This window comes from Protomyctophum parallelum (genome assembly GCF_964188405.1).
Source record: "Protomyctophum parallelum genome assembly, chromosome: 8".
Lineage (NCBI taxonomy): Eukaryota > Metazoa > Chordata > Actinopteri > Myctophiformes > Myctophidae > Protomyctophum > Protomyctophum parallelum.
Genome location: NC_139703.1, coordinates 16999430 through 17017768, shown reverse-complemented (window position 1 = coordinate 17017768; position 18339 = coordinate 16999430). Strand labels below are relative to the sequence as shown.

General features: G+C 42.6%; 1 protein-coding gene across 1 annotated transcript in view; it reads left to right on the top strand.

Moving 5' to 3' along the window:
- Positions 1-11001: 11001 nt before the first annotated feature.
- The window catches only part of LOC310862934 (elastase-1-like), a gene marked incomplete at both ends in the record, with an annotated part of 15550 nt that continues 8212 nt past the window's right edge, over positions 11002-18339 (top strand). Inside the window, one exon of the mRNA XM_083771055.1 lies at positions 11002-11083. Coding sequence (XP_083627181.1) covers positions 11002-11083 — 82 coding nt within the window. The remainder of the gene's footprint in view (positions 11084-18339) is intronic.

Genomic DNA, 18339 nt, shown 5'->3' with positions numbered 1-18339 from the left:
TCTCTCTCTCTCTCTCTCTCACACACACACACACACAGATCATCACCTTGTGCACAGACTCCAGAGAGGCAGGCAGGTACACACACACACACACACACACAGGAGAAAATCTATTTCCTCCCAGACCAATCCTCAGTTGTTTGGTGTTGACTGGAATGGAAAAATATGTCAGGGAGAATAAGGGATCCGAGCGGAGATAGGCAGCCAAGATGTGCTGTAGGAGACTGTTAATGCCAAACGTGTCATAGAAACCCTATCTCCACACAGCGAGAGCAGCTCACCCGTGAAATTGCTCATAATGCGTCCATAATCGCCATTTGCCACAGTATTGACTGCAACAATGTGGCAGTCATCTATAAAGGGAATGTCTTTATTGATCAGCAGCATATTGGGAAGCTGCCTGTGAGACATGTCTCATGTTCTCCACTGGGGTGATGTGAATAGTGAATTCTAGGCAGCCAGTGACACAGCCCAACGCAGAGCGAGATGTAAGATATGAAATTACTCTGTGCTGGGAAGTGCATCCAGATCTCTTTTTGTCATTGCTACCTGGTAGTGTATGACAAGAGTCATACAAGGAGGCTAGTCATATCCTTTTACGTTATTCTGAATAACCCGATACTACTATAATGGTCTTTCATTGGTATGACAAAGCCATTCTTCTGTTGTAGCCTATAGGTTCTAAGGTTATAATCTAAGGTTTGAACTAGGGCTTTCGATCCGATCCCGATATCTCAATTTCTGTGCTAGCCGATACCGATACCAGTGTCGCGATATCATGTTGTGTTTATAGCTATCTAGCTATATATCTCGTGTTGTGTTTATAGCAGACTCCTCACTCAAATGTGCACTTGCAGTTTGGGCAACTCCAAAGCAAACTACACATGCCTCAACATTGTATTTACCTGCCATAGTGTCAACCCCTTACCCCTGTGTCGGATCGGTGGTTAGACTGGCATATTCACCGATACCGATATGAACCGATATGACAAATAAGGGCCGACCCGATACTTTTCCCGGTACAGTATCGGGACATCTCTAGTTTGAACCAAAATAAATTGCATTTGCAGTAGTAATCATTCAAGGTTTTTTATAATGCTTAGGGTCATCATCCATACTGTATAACATACAAAATTGTCAATTAAATAATTAGTGGATCATGGTAAATTCAGGGGTTGAAAGTTGGGGTACCATTAACAACCTATATAATGCTACATTTTAACATTTTCATTATGCTATAAGTAGCATGTGAAGTGTGAAACTAGGGTTTTTTTCATGATTCTGAATCCATTCCAAGCATACATTTTGCACGGAAAACACTCCTTGGGCTAAATTAGGCCATATAGCCACTTGCCCAAATGTGCCCAATAGGTATAGGCGTTTTTAGCCCAAGGAGTGTTTTTCTTGCAAAACTAATGCTTGCAATCCATTCAGAATCATGAAAACCCCCTAGTTTGACACGTCACATGCTACTTAAGGCATAATGAAAATGTGAACATGCCTCCCTAAGGATCATAAAGAACCTTGAAAGATTATTGCAATTTATTTTGGGTCACAGCCCTTTTTAGCTTAGATTGACTGGCCTATTGTGGCGTAGCCTTCACGGTACCTGCCTTTACCCTATCATTCATCCAACCTGCTCAGACTTCCCTGGAGGCTGGGAATGATTCTCCTTCCATGGTATCTGGATGGATCTCTTGACAAAGGCATTGTTATGTGCAGTCTAGTTAAGCCAGCTTGCTCAAATCTCCCTGTGAATCGGAATGTATAGCTCTTCCCACTGGTGTTTATGTCAACCCATGAATATGAGCCTCTTTCCCAAAGCACTGAGGTTAGCAGAAAAGTCGGAATCAAACAGTAGGTCCAGACTCGGAGACTCCAGAGACCATCTGATGACAAGGAATGATTGTATTATTATTGTGCCTATACAAGATTATCCAGGAACGGCTGCAAGGAATGCTTCTGTTCCAAGTAAGCACACAATTATCCAGTATTTCGGAACATTACGTTTCAATCTCTCAAATGTTACGGCAGCACTAAATAGGTTAATTGATTTATTTTGTGGAAAATAAGTGCTGTTTTCTTTTTTCAGTTACAGTAGCACACATTGCTTTTATGTTGGCATATGTGCACATGTCAAAGTATAATGTTTCAGTCTTGATACTGTACCTTGACATGTATCAATTGTACAAATATATTAATATTCTATGGGGATTGACATTATTACTGCATGGGAGCCCCTCTCAGGTCGCTGCCAGGGCATGCATGCATATACTACTGGCCTTTCCGTTGGCCAGAGCCATGCGGTGTGCCAGCCCACAAACTGGAAGGGAAGATGAATATGTGCACTGTGCAATCTGCACTCACACTGACAAATCTGCTTCGCTATTGCACTGCCAGCAGTGCATCGAGGGAGCAAGAGGCTCTTGACCCACAGAACTCAAGACCCTATCCACCTATTACCTCCCCAGGAATAATCACAGAACAAAACCACCAACCAATCCCATCGTGCTTCTTCTGAGCAACTGTTGTCTTGGCGCCACACCAGAGGGATGATGCCAAGGGACACACAAGGTCTTGCGCAGACAGATGGCTATTAGTTCTAATAATGGGTAACTGCGGGTTCTACCCAGGATGAATACATGGTAGGCTGGCAGCTGTGTGATCATTAGTATTCAAGGACACCTTAATCAAAGGCAGGGGAAACTGTTCACTGAACACATCAAGACATGACAGATTAAAGCTTATCGTGTCATCTCACTCATGTGATGACACTTGTGCAAGTATTTTATATGGAAAATGTAACTTCATTGTATCACATTTAACACACCTGTGTAATGGTCAGCAGCAAGCAATTTTTTGCCCCGACGAAAATGAAAGCCTGCGGTATCGAGGCTAGCTTCAAGCTTACAGCTCATTTCGATTTTTCATGCACATAATTGCCAGGAATAGGCCCTAGAGGCAGGGTCGTGCCTGGACCTTTATTTCACATACTTTAATGATAGTAATCAGTCTATATAAACAACCATGGGCATGGGCTATGTGCAATACAACCCCATTATTGACAGAGAACATTGCTGTTTTTCTGTCCGTTTCAGACTTTTGTCCACATAGTCTATGATTATTTATTTTGTGGGCAGGCATTGGTAATTTGGCCACATGAACCTGAAGTCAAGATTGCACTTTGCTGTGAGCACAGCAAGCCCTGCTGTCTGTTAACTCATGGATTAAGAGCTGTCTGCCCTGCTGAGAGTCTAACTCTTCTAACCTTTCAGACTACTTAAGAGCCACCAGTGCACCACTGGACCAGCTCGGAATCGGATGAAGGCTAAATACAAATTTCCGGTGATAATTTCCTTTTATTGCTATTTCAAGCCATCTAGGGGTATCAACACTGATTTGCTGTGCCTATTTAATTGACTAACTAAGATTGAGAAGACATAATGCTTAGAATTGTTTATTTAAAAAATCCCTAGATTTAGAGCGGACCCACAAACTGCAAAGACATGCTTTTGAATATTGCTTGCTACACAGATATATTGTAACTCCATGCAATGTTGGTTTGATTGATTTAATACTTTAACAGTTTGCAATAAATAGTACAGTGGTACAATTATACACAAAAAGCCCGGAGGGCTTATTTCCATTGTGGTCCTGCGTATTCAATTATTGGAGACATTTTAAAGACATGCATGTAGTATTTGAACAACATATACCTCAATGTCTAGGAGGAGTAGAAAATGCACATTTTGCACATTAAAATTTAGCAACGTAGGGCGCTCGGGTGGTGCAGTGATGAAGTGTCTGTCCTGTGGACACAGGTTATGGGTTCGAATCCACTGTGGTGCATCCAACGTTGTTGGGTGTCTATACGAACGAACGCAATAGAGCGTTGCAGTCCCGCCCCCTACCAGGGTCCAGGAAATTATTCCCCGTTCATTTTCCTCATTGACATTTCAAAAAGTATTTATTTAACAAATAACAAACACAATTTTTCGGGCCGAACAAATAATTAGAAAGAAGAAGAAAACGGCAGGTTACAACACTTGTAATTATTTGTTTGGTCCAAAATATTGTGTTTATTGTCATGATTTGTCACGACTCGAGTTGGCTTTGTACGACACTTAAAAGGTCTTTAAATAAATAAAATGGCGATAGTATTCCGTGTGGGGCAGACGGCCTAGCTGTCACAGCCAGATTTGGGAGAGCAGCAGCTTTGTTGTTGCGAGGAAAGCGGTAAAATTAGACTTTCGTGGTTGTTTTCATTTCAGATTTAGTCCGACGGAGCGTCACAGTTTAACTCTATGGGGACACAAAAGCGACACAGAAGTAGGACCCGGAAGTATCTCTGGAGGCTCACGTCACAGCTAAAATACTGAATTGGCCTGTGTTCAAGGGAGGCCAGGCAGTATAGAGTGATATTTGTCTCTGCATGTACTACTACTACTGTAGCCCTACAGGCTGGAGCAGCATCATGCACCTGTCAGCAGTGTTGTTTTTGGCAGCACTTCTTTATTTTAGTTTTAGTCATAGTCTTTTGAATACATTTAGTTTTAGTCACATTTTAGTCACATGCATGTTTTAGTGTTAGACTAGTTTTAGTCGACTAAATAACATAAGATTTTAGTCGACTAAATCTACAGTTGATTTAGTCGAACAAAATGTCTTGATGCCGTTGTAATGACAGTTTTTTTTCCACTTGCCGAAAATAGCCAATCTACAAGCCCACAATGCTTTGCAGTGCGACACGTTGTGAGCTTGTAGATCTGCTATTTTCAGCATGCAACCAAATGTGAAATGACTTATACTAGTTTTTATTTGTTGACGAAATTGTCAGTATATTATATATATATAGTCTTAGTTTTAGTCATCATAGCTCAGTTTTCATTTAGTTTCCATTTCGTTTTCATCAAAAGGTGGTCAACGAACATTTTTCGTCTTGGTTTTAGTCAACGAAAACAACACTGCCCGGTGGGGGCTCCTCACTGGCAGGTGAGTCAGTAGGATACAACAGTAGTGACAACACTAATGTGTGTGCATGGGGAGGAAAGGAATCAATTGGCATAATGACAAAATTGGGGAGAAAAGAGGCTGGGGGGGGGGGGAGCAAAAAAAGAAAATTAACCTTGAGGAATTAATCCTAATGATTATTTTCACTAACACATCAAATATTCACATATGTGCAGTCTCTAATGTATGGTTACACGCTGCAACAAAGAGGCAAATGTAAATTGTATTGTACCACTGTATGAATGAGATGTGGATTTAACAAAATAGACATGACATTTTATAATGTGACATGAAAGCAAACAGTTTTCAGTGACGAGATAATTGAAAATTAACTGCCAATTACATTTGAATGGATGAAAGTGTCACTGTCACTGAAGCAATTTTGAGCGAATTCAACATTGATTTTGAACAGAACTAATACATTTAGTTCATTATAGAAATTGTCTAGAATAACAAGCAATATAGAATAACAATAATAAGAATTACAATTTAGTAACTCCCACTATGGTTCAAAGTCAATTCTGAGTGTAACCTAGAAAAGTATTGTCAATATCTGTATATGTTCACAGCTGTTGCTTTTTATGATTCGTGAACCAGTAGCCAGGCAGTACACAGCCCAGCCAATGCCTTACAAATCAAAGCAAAGTATTTCCAAGAACATTTTAAAGAGGTCATCATTTACCTTTATTGATACAGGAAAGTCCTCTAAGCCAGGGTATCAGTGAAGGGATAAACCAAGTAGCCTAGAAGATAAGACCACAAACATATCCCACTTTAAGTAGGATATGACCACCAGGGTTCAAGTGGTTACAATTTCTATGTGTTGGTTTACAGTTTATTTTTATTTACTGAAGGAGCCGTGAAATACGCAGCCGAGCGCATCAGTGGATGTGAGCTTCCATCTATCCCTTATAGTGCTTATACAATATATAGTCTATGATGTCTAGAGTCTAGACTAGAGACATTAATTGTGTCAGCAAAGCTTGCAAGATCGTCATCCTGACCATTGCCATTTGCCAAGCGGCAAAATATTATGAGTAGGGAACGATGACAGAATGCGGACCATGTTGAAAACATTGAAAACAAGGCCATGTTGGCTGACTGAAAATGGCAAGACAGAAGTGCTGTTTTGAGCCCTGTGTGGCGCACACCCACGTGGCGTAATGGCAAAATGTCATGCAAGGCTGCAATTGGTGGTATAATGTTGCACTTTAAGAGAGTTGCCTAATGGCTGCCATGTGTGGACACTGGGTTTATTTTGGGGGGGGAAATTCGTGGAGGCAGGGGGCTACGAGGGTCTGAGGCAAGGAGGCCATAGCGTGAAGGAAGGAGCAGCCTGGTACAGGAGACTGGGAGCACTGAAAGCTCAGCGAGAGAGAGAAGTCTCACGGAGAGGCTCAGAAAAGGCCATCAGCCATATGAGATTACAGCATACCGAAGAAATGTGCACATCGGGAAAGTTTGTGTATTTTGGGAAGTGCTCCAAATTTATTTTTTGGTTATCTCACTCTCTCCTCCCACACCCACTCTCTCACTCCCTCACCGTCTCTCTCTCTCTCTCTTCATAGGCCTACTTTGGACTAATTGCGTGGCGTAGCGCCCACTGAATCAATACGAGAAAGTCTGCTCCCAACTCCCCACCTCACCCCTCTCCACCCCTCTCTCTCTCTCTCCTCACCTCTCTTTCCAAACATTCAGTGATAGTGTGTGAATTTTTCAATGCGAAGAATAACATGTCTGTATATTTTTCATGTGTCCAGCCTTCTTTTGTGGGCTTTCATTTAAATAAGACGACTGTTTGTATCGGGGGAGACCGGGGTTGAGGTTGAGAGAGGAAACCGGCACATTCTTTCGTTCTTAGGGGACACACTCGGACGGCGTCCCAAGAAAATGAGCATGAGAAATAAAGATGTTTGATTAAACCGGCGCAAAGGTTCACGTGATATTTTTCAAGTAATTTTAGTATTTATTTTCTCTGAAAGTACATATCTTTTGGGGAATCCAGAGCGCACACACAGACGCCACTGCTATTCCAAGGAATGGGAACTCAAAATTGGCTCAAAACAATATTTTCATTCTGATTTTACAAAGCAATCATATCTGAGTGAGTGAGTCAAATGAACTCAAATGAGTTTAAGGTTATATTTCCCATACTTCAATAATCATACATGACACATATGAACAAATGTTGTCGTTTGTCTCAGCCAGGCCGATAGGCACGGCGAGACTATGTTTTGCAGTGCACCCTGTCCGTCCGTCCGTATGTGTGTCCGTGTGTCATTACTTGCGCAAGCAGAGCACGCAAGTAATGTTTTCGCCCGGTCTCCTCCGTCGTGACAGCTGTTCCGCCATTCGATGTTTTTGCAGAAAAACATCAAATCTGTGCCTGTTTTGCTGGGACCAAATGACCACAAATGACCATATATCTTACGTCATCATTTAGAGCTAGTCATACGTATACTATATACATAATCAGTAAAAAATAAAATAGCTAATTGTGCCTGATCTGCTGGGACCAGAGTACGTGGTGTGTATGTGTATGACTAGCTCTTAATGATGACGTAAGAAATATGGTCATTTGTGGTCATTTGGTCCCAGCAAACCAGGCACAGATTTGCTGTTTTCTTGCATAAACATCAAATGGCAGAACAGCTGTCACGGTTTTTGGCGCAAAGTAACCACAGTATACCGCTAATCAACTTACAACTACACACTTTATACAGTATAGAGTATAGAGTATATATGTATACGTATATAGTATATGCCTATATACTATATATACTATATATATTTCTTACGTCATCATTTAGAGCTAGTCATACGTATACTATATACATAATCAGTAAAAATAAAATAGCAAATTGTGCCTGATCTGCTGGGACCAGAGTATGTGGTGTGTATATGTATGACTAGCTCTTAATGATGACGTAAGAAATATGGTCATTTGTGGTCATTTGGTCCCAGCAAACCAGGCACAGATTTGCTGTTTTCTTGCATAAACATCAAATGGCGGGACAGTATCCTTCACAGAGATACTGAGATTTGACAGTTTACAGCGGTCGAAAGGACTTGCGCGCTCTGCTTGCGCACTAGTTGGCCATTTATGGCCTACTAGTGTGCAACAAGCAAGTATGCACTCGACAGAGTGCAGTTCTAGTTCTGTCTGTGCATGTACATTTCCGGCACGGTTTGCTTGATGTCAGAGCAGAACCTTTGTCTGCCCCAATTATTTCACATAGGCTGCCACCGGGAGGCCGAAGTTTTGCACGCACAAAATATTCCATCCTGATTGGCGAATTCCGAACATTGCTGGCCCACAATAACCTACCTGACCTGGCAGAGACCTGTGCTCCGAGGAGCACTTTTTCTAGTTAAAATGTGCCCCAAATGTGTGAACTCTGCATGTCCCCATCCATTTTTTATCATGGGTTAGGTCAGCTGATCTGAAAACGTGCATTGATCATCGGCATGAAGCTGATTATTCACTTGACATAAACCCACTTGCCTGGGATATATGGAGGCCTCCCCACTTCCATCTTTAGAGTCTTTACAGTCGCGCAAATTTATCCTAATATAAATAGAAATCATCTAAGCCTATATAGCTTGTTGCTTAGCAGAAAAGCAAATAAAACTAGAAAAAGTGCCCTTCTGGGCACAGGTCTCCACCAGGATAGGAATGTAGGACATTGCAGCTTGCCTTCATCTGGTGGTTGGATAAAAGGGCAACAAAAGTAAATTAGAGGTAAAAACACTTTTCGGCCAGTTATAGCGCCACCTTGAGGCTGAGTTGAAATTGTTCATGTGGCATTTCTTCCTCGGCCTAGTGGGAATGTGCGTGCACAATTTCACGGAAATCACGCAATGTGTTCATGATTTGCAGCATTTTGTTTGAAACTGAGCACTCCTGTGAACTTTGGAAGCCAATGTTAACCAATCAGGATGGAGTCTGAGAAATCTGAAAGACACGTTTCGTTGAATGGCTCTAGAGAGAGTGTGTACCAATTTGCGCGATGTTTGGACAAAATCTGTAGGTGTACTGTGCAAAAACTTGTTTTGCACAAAGCGGCCTCCTGGTGGCGCTATAACAGGCCGTTCTGGAAATTTTGGGGCAGAGGTTCATCGTTGGCATCCAGGGAGTTTGTGTGCAAAATTTGGCATCGACCGGGTTAACGGTGGCCGAGATTAGCTGCTCACGGACACACGGACGGACGGACACACACACACACACACGGACGGCACGGAGTGCAAAACATACTCTCCCCCCATGCCTTCGGCCTGGTGGAGACAAAAATAAGCTCTAAAGATATTTTAAAACATATTTTCGTGAACAGAAATGGCAGCTTCCTTACTCGGATTTCGGGAGGTGTAGTTCCAGACTATATATACAGTAGCATTCGGGAGGTGTACCAGACTCTATATAGCATTCAGGAGGTGTAGTTCCAGACTCTATATAGCATTCAGGAGGTGTAGTTCCAGACTATATATAGCATTCAGGAGGTGTAGTTCCAGACTATATATAGCATTTAGGAGGTGTAGTTCCAGACTCTATAGCATTCAGGAGGTGTAGTTCCAGACTATATATAGCATTCAGGAGGTGTAGTTCCAGACTATATATAGCATTCAGGAGGTGTAGTTCCAGACTCTATAGCATTCAGGAGGTGTAGTTCCAGACTCTATATAGCATTCAGGAGGTGTAGTTCCAGACTCTATATACTAGCATTCGGAGATTGTGGAGTAGTTGTCAAGATATGTGAGACTATAGCGTTGCCCTGACAGTGCGTCGCGTGTTCGAGTCCCGTTCATGACGACCTTTGCTGCATGTCTCTCCTCTTCTCTCTCCCTCTTTGCTGTCCATCTTCACTTGATACTATCAATAAAGGCAGAAAAAAAATCTTAAAAAAAAAAAAAACTTCTATCAATCTGTGCACCAGACTGTCAGTGGTAAGATCACTTGGTACGATTGACAGAAAATAAAGGCAAAAATATAAAATAAATAAATAAAAAGGTTTGTTTAACCATTTAAACCCTGTATTCCTTGTTGACCGGGGACCCTGCACAGGTTTGTATTGGCCCCTCCCTTTATCCCTTCACACCAAATCTCTTCACCCCCACAATAGCCGATGTACAGTACAAGCTCATAAATTCATAACACATAGCAACTGTGATGCGTTGTAAGCGTGTAGATTGTGTGTGTGTGTGTGTGTGTGTGTGTGTGTGTGTGTGTATTCTTGTTAATGATCTCCCATCATTCAACGTTATTCTATAGTTAGCGTTAGCCCCTTCTTCACTTAAATTGTGCTAATTGACATGCAGTTATTTCTCTCCCTTCTCCTCAGGGAATAATTAGGATGACAGCACAGCAGACGACCGGTATATTGAAATGTGCAGCACATCCTTTAGAAGAAAGAACTACACTGACTGCCTCGCGGTTCATCTTAATCATATTTATGTTTTTCTTTCTATTCCAGGGTAAATCATATGGGGTTAATTATTATTTATTATTTATTGTATTTGTGCTATTTGTATTCTTTTAACCAGGAATCCTTCCATGAATGAATGTTTTGCACAGTGCGTTGAGTGCGGATTGTTGGAAGGCATTCTGAACGGTCCTCATAATAGAGTCTGCCTCCTCCTCCTCCGGTCAACCATGCTGACATGTGCGTGCGTGCATGTGTGCGTGCGTGCGTGCGTGCGTGCGTGCGTGCGTGTGTGACACAAGTGAAGAGATATAACATCCTTAATCATCTCTCGAGCCTCTCCTATCTGTCAGGAGGGGTGAGAGACAGTGCAGGCAGCACAGAGAAGCTCCTGCATGCAGTTCCACTCCAGTGGCCTCTGACTATCACTGCTGCATCTGAGGGCCACGGGGGCCATGATGTCACGCCCTGCCTCTCACCCACCACAGCTGAGACCTCAGGGTGTGTGGGGGGGATGCAGTACAGGGCAGTATAGGCAGCACAGCAGTAAGGCCGCTCCGCGAGACAGTGATGGATGAACGGCACACCGGGAGGGATCAATCAGAGCCTCCTGGGCCTGCACGGCAGAACATCCGTCTCTGGTATGATCGAGGCACGTTGGTTTACTCTTTCCGTGCTGGCTGCGTTCGCCAACCCACTCCTCCCACTCTCCCGCTCTTCTCCACATCCCATATTATTATCGCCCGCTGCCTGTTGTGGCACTTGCATGCTAGCCCATTTAGACCTGAAAAAAATATTTTTAAAATTTATTTATTTCTGAAAAACCTCATGTTTCTATATCAGTGGTTCTCAATATTTCATGTCAAGGACCCCAACAATTATATGTAATATGCCGCCGAACCCCATCTGAAAGATTTGAGGCACATTTTCAAAAAAAATCTAAAATAGCAGACCTACAGTACAAGTTCATCAAGTGCTTGTAGATCTGCTATTTTTCAATAGCTAAATTATAACATAATGCTTAAAACACCAAAAGCTTTTCCCGCCCAAAATGGGCTAGATAAAGATAAATGAGGATCGGGTGGGGGAGAGAGAGGGGAAAAGAATAATGCCAAATTCACTCCTAATGTTGTACGCCAGTGTCACACGGCGAAAATAGCAGATATGCCTACATTATACAGGCTCGAGCATGTTGCATCACTGATGCGTTAGTGAGCTTGTAGAACCGACGAAGTACACATCAGGTTTGAACCTATAGCTTAAAGGGCCACTTTCACCCCTTTTGCAACCAGATCTTTTTGTTGATCTGTTTGTCCAGTGTCCATGATGTCATACATGGACACTGGGCTCACTTCCTTCCTGGACTACAATTCCCATAATGCTTTGGTGCACTGCTCCTCCTTGTGGATAGGGGGAGGGCTGTCTTACTGAGACTACCAAGCCCCCAGTGAGGCTCTCCAGCATTAAAGCACTTGGCCCTAGTGGTTGGAGCTTGAACTACAGGCGAACCCGTGGATTCATGACGAGGAAACCCTGTGCAGCTGGTCTTTAACATTGAGCGCTTGGTTGCACTTCCGCATTTGCCAACCAAAAATTGGTTGGCAAATGCGTAAGTAGAGGGTTATTCCGGGTGCTTCAAAACGCCACTGAGCAACTTCCACGGAAATGAATACCGTTACCGCTTCAGTCTCTATCCTTTTATTACTCTATGTAGTCCAGGAAGTAAGTGAGCCCATGCAGTGTCTATGACATCATGGAGTCCATGGACACTTTCACACTAAAATATCAAAAAACACATAATACCCACATAAAAACGCCAGGAAACTGTTTCTTGTCTCCCAAACATCATTAAAATAAGATCTGGTTGCAAAAGGGGTGAAGTGGCCCTTTAAGAGACAATGATATTGGGAACGAGCATAGCAGTCAGAGGGAGTGAAAAGAGATGGAGAACAGGGGGGTGGGGTGGGGCTTGTCGGGGACTGTATTGATTGTTTCTTCTGTGGTGTAATTGCAATTAAAGTTTGCAAAGACAGAGCCTAGCAGTGGATCGGTTTCACTGCTGGATGACATCCAGCAGGATTCATGGGAGCACTGATGCGATGTTACACATCTCTCAGCATCAAGCAGGGAAACCGCTAATAATACGCTGGGGACTTATAGCAGACGTGGGTATGCAATAAGTTAGTGCCCCCACATGCTCACACCTTAAGTGCATTTATGGAGTATTTTACAGACAAGTAAAAGGACAGAACAAAAGGGACCAGTGGCTGCCAGTCAGACTCGCACAGGAGTCTTCTTATCGAGTGTACAGTCAGGCTCACTGGCTCAGATCAAGAAAGATGTTTAGTATAATTGAGCAAATAGACATGCCTATTAATATTATTATTATTATTACTGTTTATTTTTTTCACGTTGATCTTGTCCTCCAGATTGTGTAAGTAAGGATTAAGGAACTTCAGTTTAAAGGACCTGTATTCTGATCACGATACCCTACTTGTCATGTTTTTCTGCTTGGTCGGGTTGAAGATTTCCTTTTATTTGTTTTCAAATACAGGCCACCAGAGACAATAGTGCAATTCTGTAAGCTCTGATCAAGTGTGAAGGAACAAGAAAACGGAAACAAAAAGTAAGTGTAGGAGAAAGAAAAAGGATAAATTGTGTTTCCTTCCCTGGCTTCCATTTGCTGCCCATACAGAACAAAGCATTGGTGATGGCAAGGGAATCATGGTATAGTACTCCCCTTATCTTCAGGACATGATCAAATCCCACAGGCCTCCCCGCTCACTTAGATCAACTAACACAGGACTCTTCCCTAAAACACAGTGGCCAATGCTCCACACGTACTACTCTTCTCCCTCCTGTCTCCTGAGCTACGGAATAAACTACCTCTTGCAGTCAGAACTGCAAACTCACTCCCCACTTTAACCTTTTCAGACTCCACATCAGCCCCTAGCACTTCTCCCTGCTTTCATTACTCCTTGAAGTTCTTGTCACCTTTAGCATTTCTTTAAGCCAATTATCATATGAGTCAGGGGTGACATTTTCCACGTCAATAAAATTTGATGAAATGAACTGGGCAGTGAGTGCAGGCTATGAAAAGGCACCTCATAGACCTCCCATAACTTACTGGAATTGGAATTCCAAACATCGCCGTAAGGGGTCAGGGTTTAGTGTCTCACCAAAAACAGCTCCAAGAGCTTTACAGTGCTGACAGACAAGAAACTGCCAAAGGAGCCTATTCTATTTTATATAGAGTTTACTGTTCTAAACGTTTAGAAATATACTGGCCTCTCTTCTAGCCCAGTATTGATGAAAGAGAAGACAAAAGGCTATTGTTGCAAAGCCAAAATGAAGTTAACATTCAACATTGTTCTGTAAGTTACTGTAACAAGAAGAACAAAAGACAAAGCCCTTTGAAGGATTGAAAAGGGGTTAGGGGTAGGGTTAGAGTTCATGTGAAATGTGTAGAGCGGCTAGAGGTTGAATGAGTGCAGCGATCTTGTGAAAACCTAAAACATCTTGTGCTGTTATAATGCATTATTGTGTTGGAAAAACCTCATATTCCCTCATAGGAAGCTCTAAACAATGAATGGACAATGAATTAAGTAGACCAAAGACCAAAGGCCCATTCAACTCACACAACTTAAATGATGGCGTGCAGTAGGTTTCAAACATACATGAAGGGGGACATGCACATTCATGAGGCAAAATCTCAAGCTTATTTTTAATGCAGCAGCAGTCACAGAAACAAAGGCATTTTGGCTATAAGGGGTTTGGGTAAGCAAGCAAGCACAGACAAAGTTGTGGCAGCTACCTGTACATTAAAATAAGCATGAAACCTATGTTGTTTGGTAATTATTTTAGTTTTTAAATCACACCAGTGTTGGCAAATGAGTACTTTGGATTAAATTATCAATTCACACCGCAGAGATATATAGTTTAATTTTAATGAGGTTTAAATCTTTTAGCAGCTGCCCTGACAGCAGTTTGGGCATTTTGTGTTGGCATTATAAACAGTTGCACTCGTGATAATAAGTAGGACTTAATATCGTCGAACCCAATCAAAGCATCCCATTAATTTATTTTGGAAGCTCAATTTCCTGCCATGCGTGCATGAGACATCTTTATGAGAAGCAAATCAACCGTTCATTAACAGGGGGGGAAGCAGTATCAAGAATAAACATCTTTAATTATACATGTCCCCAGCATTTCCCCTCTTTGATCTATACCCATTTTGATTTATGCCTCTGCAGGGAGGGAAAATCAGACCAGAGAACAAACAGGGGATGAGCAGAGACGGATCGAGGGAGAGGCGGAGGAGGAGGTCAGTCAAAACTCTGTGAGAAAATGCCAGAAAACCTGTTGTTGTGGAAATACTCGAGGGCACCAGAACGGTTTTCCCTGCGTGTCGTGGGGAACCGACTCAATTACCAGAGAACATGGCTATCTCTTTAATAGGGTGATAAGGTAATAATAGGCTACAAACTCCATGACACTTTTAATGACTTCGGGTCTAATTAACCACATGGACCGTCCCCATTCTGGGCATGTGATAATATTGTAGGCAAACATTCGCGTGAACATTACAGATCTACAGGCTCGGAATTTCTCACAAAGTGACACGCTGTGAGTTTAGATGAGCTGTTTTTGACATGATTTGGTGTAGAGGGAAAATGGGAAGGGACCATCAGAGACCCTGGTCAATGAATTATAGGGTTTCCATAAAAGACGGCCCCATGCAATGCAGAGACTTCCCTATTTACCAGAGGGCCACTGTTGTAAAGCTGCTCCATTACCTGGCCCCTTAAGAGCTCGTAAATGGGATGTGAAAGTTTTAATATACTTTTTCTTTTCTTTTCTTTACTGAGAGACTCGGGATTATGATAAACTAAACCATCTACAATAGTAAGAGTTCAGAAGGAAACAGAGAAGAGACATCTTCAACTCTGTTCTCACTTTATTTGAATGCATCTATATTTGTGTGGGTTGATGAGGCAACAGGGCTTAATCTCATTAGGCCTACTTTGCAGGTTTAATGCAATGCAATTGCAATAATGCAATTTTATATTATATTATTTCTTACTGTCATTAAAGCAGCAACATCCTGAAAGGATTTACTGTAGCAGCCTACTGGCACTATTATCAGTATGCATTATCTCTGCATTGGCCGAGACTATATGTTTTGAATTTGCACTCTGTCCGTCAGCTACTCTGATGCCAGAGCAGCTCCAACATTTTCACATGGGCCTGTTATAGGCCACCAGGAGGCAGATTTTTTCAAAACACATTTTTGAGTGGTGCAGCCACTCCAAGGAACAGCAACGTGTGTCTGTCTGTCTTTCCCTATGTCTCTCTGTCTTTTTGACAGGTGACAAAGTGGCGCTGTTGAGTTTTAAGCAGCCATTACGTGAGTTCAGCTGTCACAGCACAGTCAGTAGAGGGACCCCCCGGGGACCCCCACACAGTCAGTAGAGGGACCCCCCGGGGACCCCCACACAGTCAGTAGAGGGACCCCCCGGGGACCCCCACACAGTCAGTCGAGGGACCCCCCGGGGACCCCCACACAGTCAGTAGAGGGACCCCCCGGGGACCCCCACACAGTCAGTAGAGGGACTCCCCGGGGACCCCCACACGGTAACTTTTCTCCACCGTTTCGGACAGAGGGCGGCATGTCGGTTTTCAAATCAGCCTCATGGTGGTGTTATAACCATAGACTGTAAAAAATATGGACAAAGCGTTCCCCGGGTCTAACATGAACGTAAAATGAAGCCTGTCAGTCCTTGAATTGTAAATCTTTCTAGATCCGTTTGGGCCCAGCTGGCCCATTGGCTGGCCCAGACAACGAGGCGGGACTTTCCCACTTCTTCTTAGTTGGTTTTTATTTTGACTGTGGGGATTGGGGAATCCCGATCATAGACTGCAACGGTAGCAACGCCCCTCAGAACATTCCCATTTTTTTAATAAATGGGACCATAATTTTCAAAAAAAAATATTATGACGTTAGAAATGAGACTTTAAACTAGTGACTGGAAGCAGAAAGTATTCATGACCATGTTTATTAAGGTAATACAGTCTAGGTGAAGTTGGGCCCAAATACATGGACTTCTACGGGGCTATGGGTTTTTTGGGCCCAATGACAGCGCCACAACAGGCCATTATATGAACTTTCAGGAAATCCCGATTTCCTTCGTGGCTTCACAAAATATCTGTCTGACTGCCCCCCTGGTTATAACAGGCCGATTTGCATAAGACTTAAGGCAAATAACCCTTTGCCCTGCATTGTTGTCTCCACCAGGCCGAAGGCATGTGGGGAGAGTATGTTTTGCACTCCGTCCGTCCGCGTGTGTGTGTGTCCGTGTGTCCGTGAACAGCTAATCTCGGCCACCGTTAACCCGGTCGATGCCATATTTTGCACACACACTCCCTGGATGCCAACCATGAACCTCTGCCCCAAACTTTCCAGAACGGCCTGTTATAGCGCCACCAGGAGGCCGCTTTGTGCAAAACAAGTTTTTCGATGCCATATTTTGCACACACACTCCCTGGATGCCAACCATGAACCTCTGCCCCAAACTTTCCAGAACGGCCTGTTATAGCGCCACCAGGAGGCCGCTTTGTGCAAAACAAGTTTTTGCACAGTACACCTACAGATTTTGTCCAAACATCACGCAAATTGGTACACAGTCTCTCTAGAGCCATTCAACGAAACGGGTCTTTCAGATTTATCAGACTCCATCCTGATTGGTTAAGATTGGCTTCCAAAGTTCACAGGAGTGCTCAGTTTCACACAAAATGCTGCAAATCATGAACACATCGCGTGATTTCCGTGAAATTGTGCACCCACATTCCCACTAGGCCGAGGACGAAATGCCACATGAACAATTTCAACTCAGCCTCAAGGTGGCGCTATAACTGGCCGAAAAGTGTTTTTACCTCTAACTGCACGGATCTGTGGATAACCTGGTGGAGACCTGTGCCCGGAAGGGCACTTTTTCTAGTTCACATCTGCCTTTGTCAGTGACTAAAATGGTTATTATGTAACATTATATAACCATAATTAAGAGTTTGAGGCCATGCACAGTAATGACTCCCATTATGTTTGTGTGCATTTAGACATGAATCTCAGCATTATGCATAATTTAAAAGTAACATTCTAACACATTCTAGGATCCATCCATCGGAGTGAAGGAAAAGTAAAACAAACAAAATCACAAATTTCTCTTACTGTATACTGTGTTTTGAGTTAGATATGTACAGCTTGCAAATGGTTACATCAGTTCATTGTAAATAATAATAATAATGAAGGGATATGAATAATGAAAAACTGTCCACTTCCAGCATTCTATGCTCATTTGAATTAAAGTGGCTTTGAAAATCATCCATGGACAAGAATACGGGTGACATACAGCATTTTGATCTTGCACTCCTTATTAGCGGTTTCCTGCAACCAGATGTTATTCATTTTGTGGGGGGATGTATTGCTATATGCTAGTAGAAGGTAAGGTTCTACTAGCATAGCAAAAGGTAATTTTATTTATAAAGCGCCTTTCAAAACAATTGTTACAAGGTGCTGTACAATAAAACAATAGAATAAAACAAGAACATCACAGTCAGAAATAAACCAGCAATAAAATAAGAAACAGAGCAACAAAAAATAGAAATAGATACAACAGTACATAGAAATCAACAGAACATCACATAATCACTATAGCAAACCAAAATGTTTACGGTGCAGTCCAGATGAGTTTGTAGCAGCTTCTTAAAGTTATCTCAGCATTTGTTAAGTAAAGTGGTCAGTCATCCCAAAGTGTAGGTGCTATAAATGCAAGGATATTCAGATGCTATACTTTCAAGGCACCCTATAGCAGCCAGAATTGTACGCAGACTTGTGAATGGTACAGATAAGACCTAA